The 20007-nt window shown below is 41.2% G+C and overlaps 2 protein-coding genes across 2 annotated transcripts in view; one reads left to right on the top strand and one right to left on the bottom strand.

Moving 5' to 3' along the window:
- Positions 1-20007, top strand: part of LOC143814893 (uncharacterized) — a 748367-nt gene that overhangs the window by 296690 nt on the left and 431670 nt on the right. The window contains exons 16-17 of the mRNA XM_077293561.1: positions 1073-1170; positions 1369-1459. Coding sequence (XP_077149676.1) covers positions 1073-1170; positions 1369-1459 — 189 coding nt within the window. The remainder of the gene's footprint in view (positions 1-1072; positions 1171-1368; positions 1460-20007) is intronic.
- LOC143814894 (uncharacterized) overlaps positions 1-20007 on the bottom strand; it is a 179068-nt gene that overhangs the window by 64395 nt on the left and 94666 nt on the right. The gene's annotated exons all lie outside the window — the stretch shown is intronic.

Raw genomic sequence — 20007 nt, 5'->3', positions numbered from 1 at the left:
TACGTGGAACCTGTCAGAGACCGTAAATGTGGGACAAAAATTGTGATATGTCACGAAGGAAAGATGGAATGTGGTGCAACAATGAAGTGAGAATTTTCTCTAAGACTATAGCTAAGGGAGATAATAGTTAATAGAGGCCACTATAGGTCTACTCAGGGGATGGGTAATGTTTTTGTGGATTTTAGACAAGGTATAAAAAAATGGTAACACAGGGTGTTTGTTAACAAGGAATTTGGTAAGTTTACTATCAATTGTCCCTAGATACCTGCAGTGGTCAACCATAGTATGGATATCTCTTGGAATCAAAAGATAATAGACAGGACTAAAGGTACCTTCACACTAAACGATATCGCTAGCGATCCGTGACGTTGCAGCGTCCTCGCTAGCGATATCGTTGTGTTTGACACGCAGCAGCGATCAGGATCCTGCTGTGATGTCGCTGGTCGTTGAACAAAGTTCAGAAGTTTATTTGGTTGTCAGACCGGCATGTATCGTCGTGTTTGACACCAAAAGCAACGATACCAGCGATGTTTTACAATGGTAACCAGGGTAAACATCGGGTTACTAAGCGCAGGGCCGCGCTTAGTAACCCGATGTTTACCCTGGTTACCAGTGTAAAATGTAAAAAAAACAAACACTACATACTCACCTTCGCATCCCCCGGCGTCCGCTTCCCACACTGACTGAGCGCCGTAAAGTGAAAGTGAAAGTACAGCACAGCGGTGACGTCACCGCTGTGCTGTTAGGGCCGGCGCTCAGTCAGTGCAGGAAGCGGACGCCGGGGGACGCGAATGTAAGTATGTACTGTTTGGTTTTTTTACATTTTACGCTGATAACCAGGGTAAACATCGGGTTACTAAGCGCGGCCCTGCGCTTAGCAACCCAATGTTTACCCTGGTTACCCGGGGGCCTCGGCATCGTTGGTCGCTGGAGAGCGGTCTGTGTGACAGCTCTCCAGCGATCAAACAGCGACGCTGCAGCGTCGCTTCGTGTGAAGGTACCTTAAATACACACGGCCTATAATTATCTGTATGTAAAGAATGAATTCACTCCCTGTATGTGTTTCCTCCAGATCTATCCAGTAAGAGGACAACACCAGAGAGATGTCCCCGTCCTCTTCTTCCACAGGACTGTAACCAAGAAGATCCCAGTGCTCCTCAGGATCATCAGGTAGATGGAGAGAAGGTGTCAGGAGATCTCCCCTATGATGTGTAGACGCCGGTGAAGGTCTTGTGCTCAGTCTTGTTTTATCCACCAGTATTATATGTTTTATACTTGTGTGATGAGAACGGTGGAGATGGCAGGATTAGAGCTCATCATAGATGGGACTTCTCCATCTGTCGGTGACTTTTATAATATTTGTTTCAGGGTGAAGATCTGACCCATAATAATACTACAGAGACATATGTGAGGGGGGATGAGCGGTGTAAAGAGGAGATTCCTACATATGGCTACCCAGGTGAGTAGTGACCACTAGTGATGGGCGAATACATTCGGTACTATTCATTACTCACACGGATTGTACGCTATTTGGGCTATTCGTTACTCGATGAGTAATTTGCTATTCGCTTTGGTATATTCGAGTGACCCGCACAGCATATTTGGTGCTTTATTTGCAGCCAATGACAATGAACATGCTGGGCTTGCTTGCCAATCACAGTAATGCCTGCATAATCTTTGTTGTGGCATTACTATGATTGGCTGGCCTTACAGCGTTATAGGGAATATTTTATCCCTGCTCGCGCAATCTTGCGCACATTGCAGCTGGAAGCAGAGTAGTGTGAGCGTAGTGTGTGTGAAGGGAGAGTTAAATTAGTGTATAGGGAGAGTTTGTGATTCCAAAAAGCTTTTTTAAGTGCTATTGTCACTATAATATAAATATGCCATATCATGAGTATAGTTCTAGAAGGTTCCATGGCACACACACGCTGCAGATTCGACCCCACTCCTTTTTTCCCCCACTGCATTCGCTGATACAAAAGCAAAGCCCTATGGCAGACACACGCTGTGGGCTCTCTGACACCCCTCTTTACTCTGCCTGTGAGCTCTGTGTAATTCAAAACCCCTCGTCCCCCCACCCGCCTGATACCAGCTATAAATGGTACAGCAACTTTCAGACCGCATGAGACTTCTTTGTTCTTGAAAAGTTACGTATATTGGCACCGATCAGGGATAGAGATATAAAAGTTACATATTCTGGATGTCCACCAAGAGATCTATAACTCACTGAAATCACTAGGATCTAAACCCAACGAAATGCAAGGAACGGATTTCTACGTAAGCGGGTCATATATCAACTGCGCGTTTATACTTAAATGAACCCCCATGTCGAGGTGAGCATAATGGTAACAAAGTGATGATAAAAGCTCAGTGTAAAGACTATTCTAATTATTCAGACTTCATTTTGTTTTATTTTAAAGCTTGATGATTTAACTATTATACTCTGTTTAAAAACTTGAAAAAGGACATGTCTAGTGTCGTAATAATAAAAAAAAATTATACACGTATATTTAAATATTTAATATTGCTTCTTTTACTTTAATATTAAACATATGATTAAGATGAGACTGTATTTAGAAAATCACACTTTAACCTCTTCATGACCAGAGGTATTTTCGTTTTTGCGTTTTCGTTTTTCGCTCCCCTTCTTCCCAGAGCCATAACTTTTTTATTTTTTGGTCAATATGGCCATGTGAGGGCTTGTTTCTTGCGAGATGAGTTGTACTTTTGAACGACACCATTGGTTTTAACATATCCTGTACTGGAGAATGGGAAAAAATTCCAAATGCGGTGAAATTGCAAAAAAAAGTACAATCCCACACTTGTTTTTTTGTTTGGCTTTTTTGCTAGGTTTACTAAATGCTAAAACTGACCAGCTATTATGATTCTCCAGGTCATAATGAGTTCATAGACACCAAACATGACTAGGTTCTATTTCATCTACGTGGTGAAAAAATTTTTTCCAAACTTTGTTAAAAAAAAACATTGCGCCATTTTCCAATACCTGTAGTGTCTCCATTTTTTGTGATCTTGGGTGAGGAATTATTTTTTTGCGCAGGGAGCTGATGTTTTTAAAGATACCATTTTGGTGCAGATACAATCTTTTGAGTGCCCGTTATTGCATTTTAATGCAATCTTGTGGCGATAAAAACAATGTAATTCTGGTGTTTTAACTTTTTTTCTCGTTACGCCATTTAGTGATCGGGTTATTTTTTTTATATTGATAGATCAGGTGATTCTAAATGCAGCAATACCAAATATGTGTATATTTGATTTTTTATTGTTTTATTCTGAATGGGGCGAAAGGGGGGTGATTTGAACTTTTATATATTTTTTATTTTATTCATATTTTTTACAACTTTTTTTTACTTTTTGCATGCTTCAATAGTCTCCATGGGAGACTAGAAGCTGCCATAACCCGATCACCTCTGCTACATACAGGCGATGATCAGATCGCCTGTATGTAGCAGAATTGCTGACTTGCTATGAGCACCAACCACCGGGCAGTGCTCATAGCAATCTGGCAGTGACAACCACAGAGGTCTGCTGGAGACCTCTGGTTGTCGTGGCGACCCACGGGTCATGTGACACGGGCGCCGATGGGTGGGATTTCTGGTGTGCTTGCCGGAAGCACGTGTTAAATGCCCCTGTCAGAGTTTGAAAGAGAAAACAGCTGACATGTGCCAGAAAAGATGTGGTCTCACCGCCATAGGCCACATCAGCGTATTATTATGCCCAATTTTGGGAAGGGGTTAAAATATGTTGGAAATAGAAAAAAATCCAGCTCGACGAGGTGGTGAAAAGCAAAGTCTTGGTACTTTATTCACTTCATATCAAAAAATAGAGGATAAAACAACAGCACAATATAATTAGAAACACTATCTACGCGTTTCTGGTGACATAGCACCCTTAAAGGGAAGGTGCCTGTTATGGTTACCCCAATGACCATGGGAAAAAAATACAAAACGGACTAGCTCTCGGGTGATGGAAACTAAGGTCGACCGTGACCTGAACCTGACCCAACACTTACAGTAGCCGGGGGATGTACCTACGATGCCCTAGACACCACGCGCCAGCCGGAGATCTAACTACCCCTATAAGAGGAATATACAGGCCTACCTTACCTCCAGTGAGGAACCCCAAAAGATGATAGTAGGCCCCCACAGATATTGACGGTGAGTTCAGAGGAAATGACATACGTAGGATGAACAGCAGATTTAGCACAGTGAGGTCCGCTTACTAGATAGCAGAAGTACAGGAAAGAGTTACTTCACGGTCGACCTAAAAATCACTATTCAAAAACACCATCCAGAAAATACTTTAAACTCCAGTGACAACTCATGCCACTGGAGTAGCAATTTTCTGTCCACAAGAGCTTCCAGCACTGAAGAGTCACATTGCAGATAGCTGGACAAAAATAGAAAAACAAGAAACTAAATTCAACTTAGCTGAACTGGAACTTGAGGCAGGTGAATGCAACAGAATGCTACTAGCACATTGTTGGCCGGCATGTGACTAACAGCCAAGCAGCCTTAAATAGGAAACTCCCCTAGAGGGTGGCGACAGGTAATCAGAGATGGAGGAAGGCACATAAGAGACACTACCATAACAGACCACCGGGGGAGCCCACAAACCGAATTCACAACAGGTGCCATCAAAAAAAAATTTTTTACAGAAATTGTAAAAATGTAAAGAATTAATGTTTACATTTTCTTAAAAATTATTATCATTTGTTTATAATTTAGTAAAATATGAAAAATAATTTGAAAAGTTTTGGAATTTCCACTTTTAAACACTAGGGGGAGCAGCTGCTGAAATTTCAGAAAAACCTCGTGTACAACTAGCTCACATTACAGCACTGCAGTAATTATGGGCGGAGTCTGCTGACATGTGTGATGTCTTCTCCCCTTCTGGTGTTTGCTAAGGGATAAGAGAGGATGATATTCAGGAACCCAGTGAGCAGCCATTTTGTTGGTGACTGCAGAGTAAGGCTGCCGTCACACTATCAGTATTTGGTCAGTATTTTACCTCAGTATTTGTAGCCAAAACCAGGAGTGGAACAATTAGAGGAGAAGTATAACAGACACATCTGCACCACTTCTGCATTTATCACCCACTCCTGGTCTTGGCTTACATATACTGAGGTAAAATACTGACCAAATACTGAATGTGTGACGGCAGCCTTAGGCTACTTGCACACTAGCGTTGTTGGCTGTACGTCGCAATGCATCGTTCAGGAGATAAAACACATCCTGCAAAACACATCCTGCAAAGTTGTCTGCAGGATGTGTTTTTTCCCCATAGACTAACATTACCGACGCATTGCGACGTATTGCCACACGTCGCAACCACCGTGCGACGGTTGAGTCGTGTTTTGGCGGACCACCGCCACAAAAAAAATTACATGTAACGGTTTTTTTGTGCGTCGAGTCCGCCATTTTCGACCGTGCATGCGCAGCCGAAACTCCGCCCCCTCCTCCCCGGACCTTACAATGGGGCAGCGGAAGCGTCGTAAGACTGCATCCGCTGCCACGTCGGGCATTTCTTTCACAGCATGCGTCGGTACGTCGGCCCGACGCACTGCGACGGGCCCGTACTGACGCTAGTGTGAAAGCAGCCTTACACTGACAAGTAGACAGTCACCGAGGATGGCAGCCAGCAAGGATTCTGGGAGATATGTGGTGGAGGGAGCAGGGTGACCGCAGCGCAGAGTATTTCAGGAGAGCAGTGTGCTGGTCTATGGGGGGGGGCACCATGTTCAGTGCGCGGAGCAGCCAGGAATTGTACATAGAGCACTGTCTTTTATACACATCGATGGACCGTCTGCTCCACAGAAATCCAGGAAACATTTCTGCGGATTGATGGCCTGTTCTGATCCAGACTTTGCATGCTAAGACCCCATTCCCCTCCTCAGATCCTGTCTTCTCCATCCTGTCCTGGTGATGTGTGAAAGTGAGACGACAGGCGAAGTACGGGGTGACGCTGGGAAGGAAATTTAGCCTTATAGTAACGATAAAAATGAGACCCCTCTCTTCAGCAGCCTGACCAGCCCTGACTGCACCTAACTGGAGGTCATGCTGCCCCCTCTATTACCCCAGACCCGCGAGCAGGTGCTCAGCCAGAATCACCGTAGAATGGGTCCACTTTCTGAAGATAATACTGCCATAGTGTTCTCACATAATACTGCCATATAGCTCACACATAATACCGCCATATAGATCACACACAATACCATCAAATAGATCACACACAATACTGTCATACAGTTCTCACATACCACCATATAGAGCACACATAATACCGCCAGTGTTCTCACATACCGCCATATAGATCACACATAATACTGCCAGTGTTCTCACATAATACCACCATATAGATCACACATAATACCGCCAGTGTTCTCACATAATACCACCATATAGATCACACATAATACTGCCAGTGTTCTCACATAATACCACCATATAGATCACACATAATACCACCAGTGTTCTCACATAATACCACCATATAGATCACACATAATACCGCCAGTGTTCTCACATAATACCACCATATAGATCACACATAATACCGCCAGTGTTCTCACATAATACCACCATATAGATCACACATAATACTGCCAGTGTTCTCACATAATACCACCATATAGATCACACATAATACCGCCAGTGTTCTCACATAATACCACCATATAGATCACACATAATACCGCCAGTGTTCTCACATACCACCATATAGATCACACATAATACTGCCAGTGTTCTCACATAATACCACCATATAGATCACACACAATACCACCGTATAATTCTCACAATACTGATCAAGCATAATCACCACCATACAGATCACATAATACCGTCATATAGATCTCACATAATGCCATAATACAGCATGACCCCTGCAGCTCCTGTTATCGCATGCATTGAGTTGTGTGTGTAATGGGGAAAGATATGCAGGGGGGAGAGGAGTGCCTGAGAGGATTAGATACACGGTTCACCAGACAGTATCACACAGGAGAGGATTAGATACATGGCTCAGCAGTCAGTATCACACAGGAGAGGATTAGATACACGGCTCAGCAGTCAGTATCACACAGGAGAGGATTAGATGCACGGCTCAGCACAGTATCACACAGGAGAGGATTAGATACACGGCTCAGCAGTCAGTATCACACAGGATAGGATTAGATACACGGCTCAGCAGACAGTATCACAGGATAGGATTAGATACACGGCTCAGCAGTCAGTATCACACAGGATAAGATTAGATACACAGCTCAGCAGACAGTATCACAGGATAGGATTAGATACACGGCTCAGTAGTCAGTATCACACAGGATAAGATTAGATACACAGCTCAGAAGACAGTATCACACAGGAGAGGATTAGATACACGGCTCAGCAGTCAGTATCACACAGGAGAGGATTAGATACACGGCTCAGCAGTCAGTATCACACAGGATAGAATTAGATGCATGGCTCAGCATAGTATCACAGTATAAAATTAGATGCATGGCTCAGCAGACAGTATCACACAGTATAGGATTAGATACATGGCTCAGCATAGTATCACAGTATAGGATTAGATACATGGCTCAGCATAGTATCACACAGTATAGGATTAGATACATGGCTCAGCATAGTATCACAGTATAGGATTAGATGCATGGCTCAGCATAGTATCACACAGTATAGGATTAGATACATGGCTCAGCATAGTATCACAGTATAGGATTAGATGCATGGCTCAGCAGACAGTATCACACAGTATAGGATTAGATACACGGCTCAGCATAGTATCACACAGGAGAGGATTAGGTACAGGGCACAGCAGACAGTATCATACAGGAGAGGATTAGGTACATGGCACAGCAGACTATCATACAGGAGAGGATTAGATACATGGCTCAGCACAGTGTAGTGATAGATACACGGTCTGATGTCCTTGCTCAGTGGCTGCAGTGAGAGGCAGGGTCGGGTCGGAGCAGCACAGAGATTCTCCCCCTCCCCCCCTGTTACCTCTCTGCAGCTCCTGATAGAGGACATCAGACCCCAGCACTTCACCCTCTCTAGCGATTCTAGAGATTGAGCCAGGGCACCAGGCAGCAGAGGACAGGGAACGGCCGACTGCTGACAGTGTGAAAGAGGAAGCAGCTGGAGCTGCCCCTCCAACAGCACAGCTCTCAGTCACAGTGGAGCTCACACACTGTGGGCTGAAGAAACATGGCGCCGACCTCCTGCCTCTGCTGTGATGTGGAGACAGCCCAGGGGGCGTGGCCAGATCAGAGCAGGAGATAACGCGGTCGGCTCCCGACTGCTGAGTCCTATGCACAGGGCTGCCGTAAATGCACAGTGTAAATGTCGTGCTGGGACTCTTACACTCCTGCAAAGCAAAATGGCGGCGCCCAGTGGCTGCAAAAATTATTAATAATAAAAAAGATATTAAGGTTAAAAAAAATAATTTTGTATTAAAGATAATTGTTTATATAAACAATCATTTTTAATACAAAAACAAAATTGCGGCACCTTTCCTTTAAGGCCCCGTCACACACAGCGACGCTGCAGCGATACAGACAACGATGCTGATCGCTGCAGCGTCGCTGTTTTGTCGCTGTGTGGTCGCTGGGGAGCTGTCACACAGACAGCTCTCCCCAGCGACCAACGATCAGGGGAACGACTTCGGCATCGTTGAAACTGTCTTCAACGATGCCGAAGTCCCCCTGCAGCACCCGGGTAACCAGGGTAAACATCGGGTTACTAAGCGCAGGGCCGCGCTTAGTAACCCGATGTTTACCCTGGTTACCAAAAAAAACAAACAGTACATACTCACCATCTGATGTCCGTCAGGTCCCTTGCCGTCTGCTTCCTGCTCTGACTGAGTGCCGCCGTACAGTGAGAGCAGAGCGCAGCGGTGACGTCACTGCTGTGATCTGCTCTCACTTTCCGGCCGGCAGTCAGTCAGAGCAGGAAGCAGACGGCAAGGGACCTGACGGACATCAGATGGTGAGTATGTACTGTTTGTTTTTTTTTACATTTACGCTGGTAACCAGGGTAAACATCGGGTTACTAAGCGCGGCCCTGCGCTTAGCAACCCGATGTTTACCCTGGTTACCAGTGAAGACATCGCTGGATCGGTGTCACACACACCGATTCAGCGATGTCAGCGGGGCCTCTACGACCAAAAAAAGGTCCAGGCCATTCTGACACGACCAGTGATCTCGCAGCAGGGGCCTGATCGCTGGTACGTGTCACACATAGCGAGATCGCTACTGAGGTCCCTGTTGCGTCACAAAACTTGTGACTCAGCAGCGATCTCGCTAGCGATCTCGCTATGTGAGACGGGGCCTTTAGTCATGATAACTTTAGTGCAGCCTGTTCTATGCTTTTATACTAGCAACCGGTAGGCACACCGGTGCTATGGCTAATTACAAAAGGTAATCTAGTCAAAATGAAAACACATGATAGTGTGTGCAAGCTGCAATTAGTTGCACAAGACAGATAGAAAAAAAGCACAGAAAAAAAACACAACAAGCAGACTACATGTATACTTTGGCTATATAAAAGGAAATACAGAATACATATATGTCATTCCATAATAATTCCTTGTTTACAAATGAAGCATGTGGAGTTATGTGACATATAATAATAATAATAATAAATATACAAAAAGTTTTTGATATATCGAATTCTTTATGAAGTAGCTGGAAGAAAATGATTAGAGCAATGTCAAAATGAAAGACCTGTTGGGTGTTTCATTTATATGTTCCAAGATAATCATTCGAAGAGAATTTTTATTCAAAGAAGATTTTTACACAGGATCTTGAGCGATCTCTAAATCGGAGACCTATGAAGATATATAAATAAATAACGAATTCTAATTATTGGCATGATGATGGTTATAAGGATACAAAAAATGATTAAGGAGGCAGGTATTAATTTACTGAATAAGAAACCTATGGACTGCATTGAAGACATTCGGGGGCAAAAGTAAACGTGAAACAGTGGAGCAGCGGTCAGCTACACAGAGAGGAGGAGAACATCGCAAATCTGTAGATCTGACAGGTGAGTTCGAGCACCATAATGCCTGTCATTAAGAAAAAATATATATTTTGTTAGTATACATACTTAATGAAACACCTCGATTGTGTATAAAAACTTGTATCCGACAAAAGCGGCAGAAGAGAGAAATTTCATAAATAATGATATTACACACCAATAGGGAGTGATGTTGACACGAGCATTAGCTCGAACACGCGAACCATGTCTGGAAACCGATGTCCGGCGAAAGCAGAAAACCAGAGTGACTGGAGCTGGCACTACATATTGCAATTTTCCCGAACTGAATCCATTATGGATGTTTGTTATATTTGCTTTACTATTATTATGATTGGATATAAATCCCAAAGGGGAAAAAAAAATTGAGTTATATACGTTTTAAGGAAAATGACACTAATAGAAAAGCATGATGTCCTTTCTCTTGTTGAGACCATGAGGTATTCTGGTCCCCAGTTTAAAGATCCACCAAGTCTCCCTGTTTCTAAGGGTAATCTCAGTATCTCCTCCTCTAAAGGGTCTATGTGTCCTCTCAATTGCGTAAACTTTTAATGAGTTGAGGTTCGATTGATGTTGGTTAATAAAATGTTGTGACACTTGTGACATATTTCTATGGGTGTTACCATTTTCCACATCATAAATATGCTCACGGATTCTTGTTTTAAGTGGACGTATCGTGCTCCCCACATACTTAAGATGGCAAATTGTACATTCCATAATGTAAACCACGTTGGTGGTGTTACAATTAAGGAATGTTTTGATTTGGTACGTTTTTTGGTTGTTTGCATCCGTGAAGTCGGAGCATTTCTGTGTAAATTTACAGATTTTACAGATTGAGGCACCACATTTGTGGAAGCCCTTAATGTTAAGCCAGTTGGAAGGCTGAGCATGGGATGTGTTTAAAGAGCTGGGTGATAAACTAAAGCCCAATGATGGTGCTTTTCTTGACACAATTCTGCATCCGTGTTTTAATATGGACGCAATATCTGGATCTTCCCGTAAGATGGTTAGGTTGTTTCTCATCAGTTTACTGATAGAAGCAAATTGGTTGCTGTATTGAAAGAGAACGGTAATGGGGTTAGTGGAACCTGTTTTTTTATTCTGTTTTGATTTAAACCGTGATTTTTTCTCCACTATTTTTTCCGCCCTTTGTAAATACCCTTTGCTGTAACCTCTCTGTGTGAGTCTTGCTTTAATTTCCTCAACCTCTCTAGAATAATCTTCCTGTGTGCTGCAATTTCGTTTTGCCCTAACCATTTCCCCCACAGGTATGCTTTTGATTGTATGCTTAGGATGATGACTGTTTGCCCTCAATATTGTATTCCCCGCTGTATTTTTTCTAAAAGTTGATGTCACTACAGGAATGTTGTTTACACCTTTGAGTTTTAGGTCCAGGAACTCTATGCTTGTGTGTTCCTGGCGAGCGGTGAAACTTAAATTAAACAGATTACTATTGAAGTAGTCAATTAAGTTATGTACGGTAGATACATCGGAATTCCACACCATAATTATGTCATCGATGTATCTACCGTACCAAAATATGCAGTCCTTAAATGGATTCTCTACATTGTAAATATATGACTCCTCCCACCAGCTCATCACCAAATTGGCGAGAGATGGTGAGTACTTGGCCCCCATTGAGACACCGCTGATTTGCATATAATAAATTTGATTGAAGCAGAAAAAATTGGTGGTCATGAGAAAATGGGTAACCTCTATTATATAAAATTGGAGATCCGGGGGGAAATCACTATATTTTTCCATATGAAATTTTAATGCATACAATGCTATCTCGTGTGGTATGGACGTGTACAATGAAACGACGTCCGAAGTGATCCATGAATAGTTAGGTTGCCATGTCAAGTCTTTCATGATATTAAGGACATCTGTACTGTCCCTAAGATAACCAGGTGTCCTCTGGACGAGAGGCTGGAGGAGCAGATAATAATATAATAATAATAATTTTATTTATATAGCGCCAACATATTCCGCAGCGCTTTACAACTTATAGAGGGGACTTATACAGACAACAGACATTACAGCATAACAGAAATCACAGTTCAAAACAGATACCAGGAGGAATGAGGGCCCTGCTGCTCGCAAGCTACAAACTATGAGGAAAAGGGGAGACACAAGAGGTGGATGGTAACAATTGCTTTAGTTATTTGGACCAGCCATAGATCTAACCACTCCCCGAGTCTCTCACCCAGGGACCCAATGCCTGAGACAATTGGTCTCATGGGTGGTGGATATAGGTTTTTATGAGTTTTAGGCAAGGCATACATCACAGGGGTGACAGGATTCAAGACTTTGAGATGGTCGCTTTCTTTTTTGTTAAAGAAGCCCAAGCTAAGACCCTCTTCAATGAGCCCAAAAATCTGATCTTTTATCACTGAGGTGGGATTAGTGGGTAAACGTTTGTACACAGCAGAGTCTGATAGCATTTTGTCAACCCAGGCAATATAATCATTTCTACTCATCACTACGACAGAGCCACCTTTGTCAGAATTTTTAATGACAAGGTCATCATTATCTCGTAGTTCTCGTAGTGCCTGTTGTAATTTGGGTTTGAGATTATTGTTATACAGACGTGCATCATGGACGCCTTCAGAAAGGAGTCTTAGCTGCGTTTCCATGACATTTTGAAACCTATCCATCACAGGTTTACGTGCTTGTACAGGGTAAAATTGAGGATTAGGTACCTTAATGTGGCTCATGGAAGAATTTGAATTCATATCCGAACTAGATCCCTCTTCCTGTAATTCCAATAAGCACATGAGTGACAATTGGTCAGCAAAATTAAACGATTTAAAGACATTATTATGCTCATGTATGTTACCTTCAACCTCAGTCAGATCGTCCTTAAAGTGCAATTTTAGCGCAATATTTCTGATAAACCTGTTTACATCACATATAGTAGAAAAAAGATCGAAGTTACAACTGGGTACAAAATTAAGGCCATGAGATAGAAGTTCTTTTTGATCATTAGTGAGGAGAGAGGAGGAAAAATTAATCACATCAAAATGCCCTAACGTTGATGTCTGAGATGATATCTGGGGGGATTTCTGTTGGCATCGGTGTTTCCTTCCCTTTCTACGGTAAACCTTTTTTTGTTGTTGTTGAATGGAGGCTTGCTTTTCTTGAAGTAGGAGTTTTTTGATGCCTGTAAGGGTTCTGAGTCTGAATCTTCAGTAACTCCAGTGGACGTGTCCAATTCTGATGAACTAAAAGTAACCTGTCTTTGCATGCGGTTTTTAGAAATGCGGCGTTTCTGGGGTTTAAGGATTGACTTTTGGGATTGAGTCATTTTATCCCACCTTCCCCATTCATAAACTTGTTCATGTGCATAGTCATATAAATCGCGATCCAATTTGCGTTTTTTCATATCCATAATGTTTTCTTCTATTTTAACAATTTTGGAGTTGCTGGTATTCATGAACTCATCAAATTGAGCAGATGTCATCCTGTCTTTAGCGTCCTTGGTTGCAGTTTCAATGTCCTTTTGCAAACCTATTAACATCTCTTCCTCATGTTGAATAATCAGTGCAATAAGGGTACCGTCACACATTGAAATTTTCATCGCTGCGACGGCACGATTCGTGACGTCGCAGCGTCGTATAATCATCGCTCCAGCGTCGTAGACTGCGGTCACACGTTGCAATCACGGCGCTGGAGCGATGCCGAAGTCCCCGGGTAACCAGGGTAAACATCGGGTAACTAAGCGCAAACCAGCGTAAACGTAAAAAAACAAACAGTACATACTCACCCGTCGGTGTCCTTCAGGTCCCTTGCCGTCTGCTTCCTGCTCTGAGTGCAGCCGTACAGTGAGAGCAGAGCGCAGCACCGCTGCGCTCTGCTCTCACTTTCCGGCCGGCACTCAGAGCAGAAAGTGCTCTCACTTTCCGGCCGGCACTCAGAGCAGGAAGCAGACGGCAAGGGACCTGAAGGACACCGACGGGTGAGTATGTACGGTTTGTTTTTTTACGTTTACGCTGGTTTGCGCGGCCCTGCGCTTAGTTACCCGATGTTTACCCTGGTTACAAGCGAAGACATCGCTGGATCGCTGTCACACACAACGATCCAGCGATGTCAGCGGGTGATCAAGCGACGAAAGAAAGTTCCAAACGATCTGCTACGACGTACGATTCTCAGCAGGGTCCCTGATCGCTGCTGCGTGTCAGACACAGCGATATCGTAACGATATCGCTAGAACGTCACGAATCGTAATGTCGTAGCGATGGAAATTTCAATGTGTGACGGTACGCTAAGTTTCAAGGAACAATCAGATAAAATTGTATTCCATTCTTTGACAAACGTATCTGAATAAACAGTGCTGGGGATTTTCTTTATTCTCAGCCCTCTTGGAATCACATTTTTATCTTTATAGTTTTTAAGTGAGCTGAGGTCCCACCATACACGATTTTCTTTTAGCATTAATGATAATAAGTTGTCCAGCAATGCATCTTTATTACCAGGCATTGAAGTATCCTCTGTTGCCGTTTGTGCAAACAGTTTTTCAGCTTTGTTTTGTCTTCCAGACACATTCATAATGATAAGCCAAAGTCTATTGTGCTAGTTGTAAATATAATGTTAAATCCTCTTGACATAAATAGTAATGATAGAAGGGAAACTATGTGAGCACGGAGACACTGGTAAATGTGAAGACAAAAGAAAAATCCAGCTCACCATAGTTGTAGTCCCTGGAGGCTCGGAGCACGGAAACACTGTGTCAAGGCGTGAGGAATGCAGGAAGTAGAAAAAAATCCAGCTCGACGAGGTGGTGAAAAGCAAAGTCTTGGTACTTTATTCACTTCATATCAAAAAATAGAGGATAAAACAACAGCACAATATAATTAAAAACACTATCTACGCGTTTCTGGTGACATAGCACCCTTAGTCATGATAACTTTAGTGCAGCCTGTTCTATGCTTTTATACTAGCAACCGGTAGGCACACCGGTGCTATGGCTAATTACAAAAGGTAATCTAGTCAAAATGAAAACACATGATAGTGTGTGCAAGCTGCAATTAGTTGCACAAGACAGATAGAAAAAAAGCACAGAAAAAAAACACAACAAGCAAAATACATGTATACTTTGGCTATATAAAAGGAAATACAGAATACATATATGTCATTCCATAATAATTCGTTGTTTACAAATGAAGCATGTGGAGTTATGTGACATATAATAATAATAATAATAATAAATATACAAAAAGTTTTTGATATATCGAATTCTTTATGAAGTAGCTGGAAGAAAATGATTAGAGCAATGTCAAAATGAAAGACCTGTTGGGTGTTTCATTTATATGTTCCAAGATAATCATTCGAAGAGAATTTTTATTCAAAGAAGATTTATACACAGGATCTTGAGCGATCTCTAAATCGGAGACCTATGAAGATATATAAATAAATAACGAATTCTAATTATTGGCATGATGATGGTTATAAGGATACAAAAAATGATTAAGGAGGCAGGTATTAATTTACTGAATAAGAAACCTATGGACTGCATTGAAGACATTCGGGGGCAAAAGTAAACGTGAAGCAATGGAGTAGCGGTCAGCTACACAGAGAGGAGGAGAACATCGCAAATCTGTAGATCTGACAGGTGAGTTCGAGCACCATAATGCCTGTCATTAAGAAAAAATATATATATTTTGTTAGTATACATACTTAATGAAACACCTCAATTGTGTATAAAGAATTCTAATTATTGGCATGGTGATGGTTATAAGGATACAAAAAATGATTAAAGAGGCAGGTATTAATTATCTTATCTTAGGTTATCTTATGGTTATCTTAGGGACAGTACAGATGTCCTTAATATCATGAAAGACTTGACATGGCAACCTAACTATTCATGGATCACTTCGGACGTCGTTTCATTGTACACGTCCATACCACACGAGATAGCATTGTATGCATTAAAATTTCATATGGAAAAATATAGTGATTTCCCCCCGGATCTCCAATTTTATATAATAGAGGTTACCCATTTTCTCATGACCACCAATTTTTTCTGCTTCAATCAAATTTATTATATGCAAATCAGCGGTGTCTCAATGGGGGCCAAGTACTCACCATCTCTCGCCAATTTGGTGATGAGCTGGTGGGAGGAGTCATATATTTACAATGTAGAGAATCCATTTAAGGACTGCATATTTTGGTACGGTAGATACATCGATGACATAATTATGGTGTGGAATTCCGATGTATCTACCGTACATAACTTAATTGACTACTTCAATAGTAATCTGTTTAATTTAAGTTTCACCGCTCGCCAGGAACACACAAGCATAGAGTTCCTGGACCTAAAACTCAAAGGTGTAAACAACATTCCTGTAGTGACATCAACTTTTAGAAAAAATACAGCGGGGAATACAATATTGAGGGCAAACAGTCATCATCCTAAGCATACAATCAAAAGCATACCTGTGGGGGAAATGGTTAGGGCAAAACGAAATTGCAGCACACAGGAAGATTATTCTAGAGAGGTTGAGGAAATTAAAGCAAGACTCACACAGAGAGGTTACAGCAAAGGGTATTTACAAAGGGCGGAAAAAATAGTGGAGAAAAAATCACGGTTTAAATCAAAACAGAATAAAAAAACAGGTTCCACTAACCCCATTACCGTTCTCTTTCAATACAGCAACCAATTTGCTTCTATCAGTAAACTGATGAGAAACAACCTAACCATCTTACGGGAAGATCCAGATATTGCGTCCATATTAAAACACGGATGCAGAATTGTGTCAAGAAAAGCACCATCATTGGGCTTTAGTTTATCACCCAGCTCTTTAAACACATCCCATGCTCAGCCTTCCAACTGGCTTAACATTAAGGGCTTCCACAAATGTGGTGCCTCAATCTGTAAAATCTGTAAATTTACACAGAAATGCTCCGACTTCACGGATGCAAACAACCAAAAAACGTACCAAATCAAAACATTCCTTAATTGTAACACCACCAACGTGGTTTACATTATGGAATGTACAATTTGCCATCTTAAGTATGTGGGGAGCACGATACGTCCACTTAAAACAAGAATCCGTGAGCATATTTATGATGTGGAAAATGGTAACACCCATAGAAATATGTCACAAGTGTCACAACATTTTATTAACCAACATCAATCGAACCTCAACTCATTAAAAGTTTACGCAATTGAGAGGACACATAGACCCTTTAGAGGATGAGATACTGAGATTACCCTTAGAAACAGGGAGACTTGGTGGATCTTTAAATTGGGGACCAGAGTACCTTATGGTCTCAATAAGAGAAAGGATATCATGCTTTTCTATTAGTGTCATTTTCCTTAAAACGTATATAACTCAATTTTTTTTCCCCTTTGGGATTTATATCCAATCATAATAATAGTAAAGCAAATATAACAAACATCCATAATGGATTCAGTTCGGGAAAATTGCAATATGTAGTGCCAGCTCCAGTCACTCTGGTTTTCTGCTTTCGCCGGACATCGGTTTCCAGACATGGTTCGCGTGTTCGAGCTAATGCTCGTGTCAACATCACTCCCTATTGGTGTGTAATATCATTATTTATGAAATTTCTCTCTTCTGCCGCTTTTGTCGGATACAAGTTTTTATACACAATCGAGGTGTTTCATTAAGTATGTATACTAACAAAATATATATTTTTTCTTAATGACAGGCATTATGGTGCTCGAACTCACCTGTCAGATCTACAGATTTGCGATGTTCTCCTCCTCTCTGTGTAGCTGACCGCTGCTCCACTGTTTCACGTTTACTTTTGCCCCCGAATGTCTTCAATGCAGTCCATAGGTTTCTTATTCAGTAAATTAATACCTGCCTCCTTAATCATTTTTTGTATCCTTATAACCATCATCATGCCAATAATTAGAATTCTTTATTTATTTATATATCTTCATAGGTCTCCGATTTAGAGATCGCTCAAGATCCTGTGTAAAAATCTTCTTTGAATAAAAATTCTCTTCGAATGATTATCTTGGAACATATAAATGAAACACCCAACAGGTCTTTCATTTTGACATTGCTCTAATCATTTTCTTCCAGCTACTTCATAAAGAATTCGATATATCAAAAACTTTTTGTATATTTATTATTATTATTATTATATGTCACATAACTCCACATGCTTCATTTGTAAACAAGGAATTATTATGGAATGACATATATGTATTCTGTATTTCCTTTTATATAGCCAAAGTATACATGTAGTCTGCTTGTTGTGTTTTTTTTCTGTGCTTTTTTTCTATCTGTCTTGTGCAACTAATTGCAGCTTGCACACACTATCATGTGTTTTCATTTTGACTAGATTACCTTTTGTAATTAGTTATAGCACCGGTGTGCCTACTGGTTGCTAGCATAAAAGCATAGAACAGGCTGCACTAAAGTTATCATGACTAAGGGTGCTATGTCACCAGAAACGCGTAGATAGTGTTTTTAATTATATTGTGCTGTTGTTTTATCCTCTATTTTTTGATATGAAGTGAATAAAGTACCAAGACTTTGCTTTTTCACCACCTCGTCGAGCTGGATTTTTTTCTATTTCCTGCATTCCTCACGCCTTGACACAGTGTTTCCGTGCTCCGAGCCTCCAGGGACTACAACTATGGTGAGCTGGATTTTTTCTTTTGTTAAAATATGTTCCCAAGGATAGCCTAAATTGAATCCTTGTACAAATGTAACCAAGAACTCAAGTAACATATATGCCTTTTTTGAAAATGTTATAACATAGTTTTTTCAAAATTGAGCATCAAATTTTTGAGTTTGTCTCCTCAAAAACAAAATATCAACAAACATAATCTTATGATATATCAAATTAAAGCCTGAACTGTTCTAAACAAAACGGTTCCTCTCCCATCTCTATCTTTTTTCTAACCCAAGATATGATAAAAAATGTAAGGTCATACAAGCCCAAAATTCTGACTTTTTGAAAACTTTAGAAATCGATAAAAAATTAGCTAATGAAGACAAAAATGCAAAACTTTTTTTGTAATTCAGTAAAGTAGCACTTACAAACAAACCAAAGAGAAAAAAATCCAAAGACCTAAAATATTCAGATTTTGATCACTTAACATGGAATGACATGTATTTCTACAGTCAGCAGAAATTGTGAGACAAATTTTGGTGCCATTTTTACCCATTTCCCAGTGTGAAAATGTAATATCTGGGGCTAAAACAAAACATTGGAGGTACAAATGTAATAATTTGTTTCTTCACTGCCCAATGGTATACAATTCTGTGACCCACCTGTGGTGTCAATATGATCACTGCACCCCTAGATGAATTCATTGAGAGATGTAGTTTGTAAAATGGGGTCACTTATGGGGAATTCTACTTTTCTGGCACCTCAGGGGCTCTGGCAATGTGACATGACGCCCTCAAACCAGTCCAGCAAAATCTGAACTCCAATACGGCACTTTTTCCCTTCTGAGCTCTGCCCTGTGCCTCAAAAGTAGTTTTTGACCACTTATGGGGTATCAGAATACTTAAGAGAAATTGCTAAACAATTTTTGGGGTCCATTTTCTCCTATTACCTTGTTAAAATAAAAAAAATTGAGACTAAAAAAACATTTTTGTGTGAAAAATGTGATTTTTTTTTTTTTTTTTTTATTGCTCAACGTTATAAACTTCTGTGAAGCACCTGGGGGTTCAAGGTGTTCAACACACATCTAGCTAAGGTCCCAGAGGGGTCTAGTTTCCAAAGTGGTGTCACTTGTGGGGGTTTCCACTGTTTAGGCACATCAGGGGCTCTCCAAACGCGACATGGCGTCCTGCAAATTTTGCATTTAAAAAGCTCTTTCCCTTCCAAGCCCGCCCAAACAGTGGTTTTTCCCCATATATGGGGTATCTGCAAGCTCAGAAGATATTGGAAAACAAATTTGGGTGTTCATTTTTTCCTATTACCATTGTGAAAATAAAAAATTGGGTCTAAATATAATTTT

This window comes from Ranitomeya variabilis, chromosome 3 (genome assembly GCF_051348905.1).
Source record: "Ranitomeya variabilis isolate aRanVar5 chromosome 3, aRanVar5.hap1, whole genome shotgun sequence".
Classification (NCBI taxonomy): Eukaryota; Metazoa; Chordata; class Amphibia; order Anura; family Dendrobatidae; genus Ranitomeya; species Ranitomeya variabilis.
This window is presented reverse-complemented; position numbering and strand designations above follow the sequence as displayed.